Raw genomic sequence first — 3,114 nt, forward strand, 5'->3', positions numbered from 1 at the left:
AATTTTGGTTCTAGTTAAATATATATTCAATTTTAACTTTGGCGCACAAATATCTTTCGATAATTTTTTATATTTTAGTTTTTTTTTTGTTTTATGTAATAAAATTTATTTTTTAAAAGAGCAAATAAACAAGTGTTATGACCTTTGTATGGAAATTTATCGACACAAGTATTTATAAGTCAAAAGCAGACATGTTAAAAAGCTCTGCTTTGTTTACTCAAGCGTGAAATTACTAACTTAAAACAAACTAAAAATAAAACACTTCATTGCTGAATTACCATAGTAACTTTTAGCATTTTAACATCTCTGGTCAAAAGTTTCTATACTTGCGGTTATCAAATTTTTTGATATCGATAGGTTTATTATTAAATCTTATCTATTATTTTCGTTAATATTCAAAATAAGCTATTTACAATTAATATTACAAAAATATTTTATAAACGTTTACCTTTGTTTACATCACACACGTTTAGTTTTAGTTTTACTTGCTTTTTTTAAATTAAATTGAGTTTAACATTATAATTTTTAACTATAGTTTTCCACAGTTATAAATAAAAGTAATTAAAAAAAGCTTATTATCGTTACAACAAAAGTCATTATTCTCTGAAAAGATGATATACTTGACAAAAAACTCATTTTTTGATAATTCCTATTTTGTAAAGCCTGAAAAAAGAGAAAGAAAAGCTAATACAACTGACATACAGATGAAAAAAATAGATGCACACAAACTAAGACTAAGAGAGGAAAGGACCCAACACTATGAAGTTGAATACATTGCTAGCATATCCTACTTCAAGAAAAAGAAGCACTTTTTAGTTAAGTGGAAAACCTGGCCCGTAGAATTTAGCGCTTGGGTTCCGTTTGATGAAATACACGAGTTAAACTGTGTCAGCCAAATTGATATAATTAAAAAAGAATATTTGAAAACTAAAGGACCGGATGAAAATAACAGTTACGAAAGCAAGTATTCGCAGGATAAGAAGAAGCAAAGAAAACAACTAATGAAAGATCAGCAAAATTTAAACAAGATAACCAAAGGCCGCCCGTTCATAGCTTTGGAGAGTGAAATTGACCTTGACACAATTCCAATGCTTGTTAAAAACTATATCGTAAAGAATGTTGCTGTCCACCCAATCAAAATAAAAAAGGAACCTATTACACATTGTGCCTGTAAAGGAAGATGTTCAACTAGCAAAATTTGTTGCCCTTTTACTATGGGCCAGACTACAATGCCTTACAAAAATGACCTTATACAGCAGAAAGAACAGCATTTAATTTTCGAGTGCAATGATGATTGTGCTTGTGATGTTAATTGCAGAAACAGAGTGACACAGAAAGGTTCACGTTGCAAACTGTTAGTTTTTAAAACAGCAGACAAGGGATGGGGGGTGAAAGCACTTGAGAGAATCGAAAAAGGCGCTTTCATAAGCGAGTACAATGGAGAAGTTTTAACAGAACGTGTGTCAGATTCGAGGCGAAGTAAAAACTCTGAAGCTCACTTTTACACGTTCGAATTGACAAGGAAAGATGAGAAAGAGAACAGGAAGGTTATTTTTTAACTTAAATAATATTTTTTTCTTTTTTAAAATTGTTGTTAGGCTATTACGATCGTTATAAGTAAAACATTGTTAGCTTGGTAATAATAAATTAAATAAATTTACCTATATATATATATTAGCCAGGTATAAACTCTTTAGATACTTTTTCAAGTTAGTTGTAATAATTTTACAATACTCGTACATAATATCTTTTTATTATTCTAATTTAAGTTGTTTTTTTCCAAGATCTTGGATGCAACGCACAAGGGAAATATAGCGAAATTCATTAACCACTCTTGCAACCCGAATGTTGTTCAGTATGGTGGTTTCACTACATTCAACATTTCACAAGTATTCTATATCGCAAATAAAGAGATATAGGTGAACGATGAGCTCACAGTTGATTACTATCTGAGTCAAAAGAAAGTTAAACAAGGTGATCACAATGTAATAAGGTGCTTGTGTGGAGAAGACAATTGTAGGATTTGGATCAAGAATTAACAGTGGTATGAATTATTTAGAGTGCAATTAACTAATTGTGTTTAAAACATAAGTTAATGGGTATCACATGTATTTTGTATGATATAATTATGCAATTAAAATTTGTAATAGTTACCAGTTACGATTTATAAAATTTTCATTGATAATTTTTATTTTTCGATGATAGAAATTTTCTCAAATGATATTTTCTAATACGATGTATTGTTAAAGTCTTTTTAGTAATGAACTCACATATTTTAAACTTTTAGTATAATACTATTAGTATAGTTTTTTAGAAGTGTTTTGTGTGTAAAATATTAAACTTGATTTTTAAATTATTTCATTTCATTTTTTTTATTGGAATGAAAATATAATCTACAGCTTTATTTCTCAAAAAAGTTGTTAAGACTGAATCTGTTACTATTAGACATTAAATAATGATATTGTTTAATTTAGAAAAGTGTTGAAAAAATTACAAGTTTTATTTTATTTAGTTATCAGAGATATTTTTTTTAATGACTACTATAAAACCTACTTTAGTTATACATATACTGTTTAAAATACATTATCTATGTGATAACTTTACAAAATTAAATTTGTTATACAATTGTTTTTTAGAAAATTCTTTTAGGCTAGTAATTGGAATAACAATTGTATAAATAAAACTCGATTTTTTGGTTTATTGTCGGTTTTTTTAAAAGTTTATGTTATGAACACAGATTAAAATAATTATAAAAAAAAATATTGTTAAGTCTCAATGAGTTTTTCGTACTAAGACTTTTAGAGTGGTTTTAAAACTGAGTTAAAACTTGAACTTATTAAAATTAAACATAGCTATAGAAACCTTTAGTTATTTCATAACCAAGAGGTTTTTTTGTAGACCAATGCTTTTATAATTTTTTTAAACTATCTGATTTTCTCTTTTCTTTAATAAAATTACAAATTAAAAAAAAAAATATTCAATATCATATATGTTAATGTTATTTTAGTTACTTATTAAGGAAATATTTTTGAAATTTTTTGACGTTTTTGTCATTATTTTAAATCGTTAATATTCATCAAATTATTTTCAATTTTACCTAACTAATTGAAGTAA

General features: G+C 26.5%; 1 protein-coding gene across 1 annotated transcript; it reads left to right on the forward strand.

Annotated features, from left to right (window-relative positions):
* The first annotated feature begins 611 nt into the window (after nt 1-611).
* On the forward strand, nt 612-1,919 carry LOC145850095 (histone-lysine N-methyltransferase SUV39H2-like). The gene is made up of 2 exons (XM_082955240.1): nt 612-1,547; nt 1,785-1,919. The coding sequence occupies exons 1-2, from the start codon at nt 612-614 to the stop codon at nt 1,917-1,919; spliced, it is 1,071 nt and encodes a 356-aa protein (XP_082811366.1).
* Nucleotides 1,920-3,114: the final 1,195 nt, after the last annotated feature.

Source organism: Thalia democratica, chromosome 2 (genome assembly GCF_965202585.1).
Source record: "Thalia democratica chromosome 2, ktThaDemo2.hap1.1, whole genome shotgun sequence".
Lineage (NCBI taxonomy): Eukaryota > Metazoa > Chordata > Thaliacea > Salpida > Salpidae > Thalia > Thalia democratica.

Excerpts from the sequence above, each read along its gene's own strand:
- LOC145850095 (XM_082955240.1), top strand. The coding sequence starts at position 612 with ATGATATACTTGACAAAAAACTCATTTTTTGATAATTCCTATTTTGTA. Across the intron at positions 1,548-1,784 it reads ATGAGAAAGAGAACAGGAAG|ATCTTGGATGCAACGCACAA; the intron begins GTTATTTTTTAA and ends TTTTTTTCCAAG.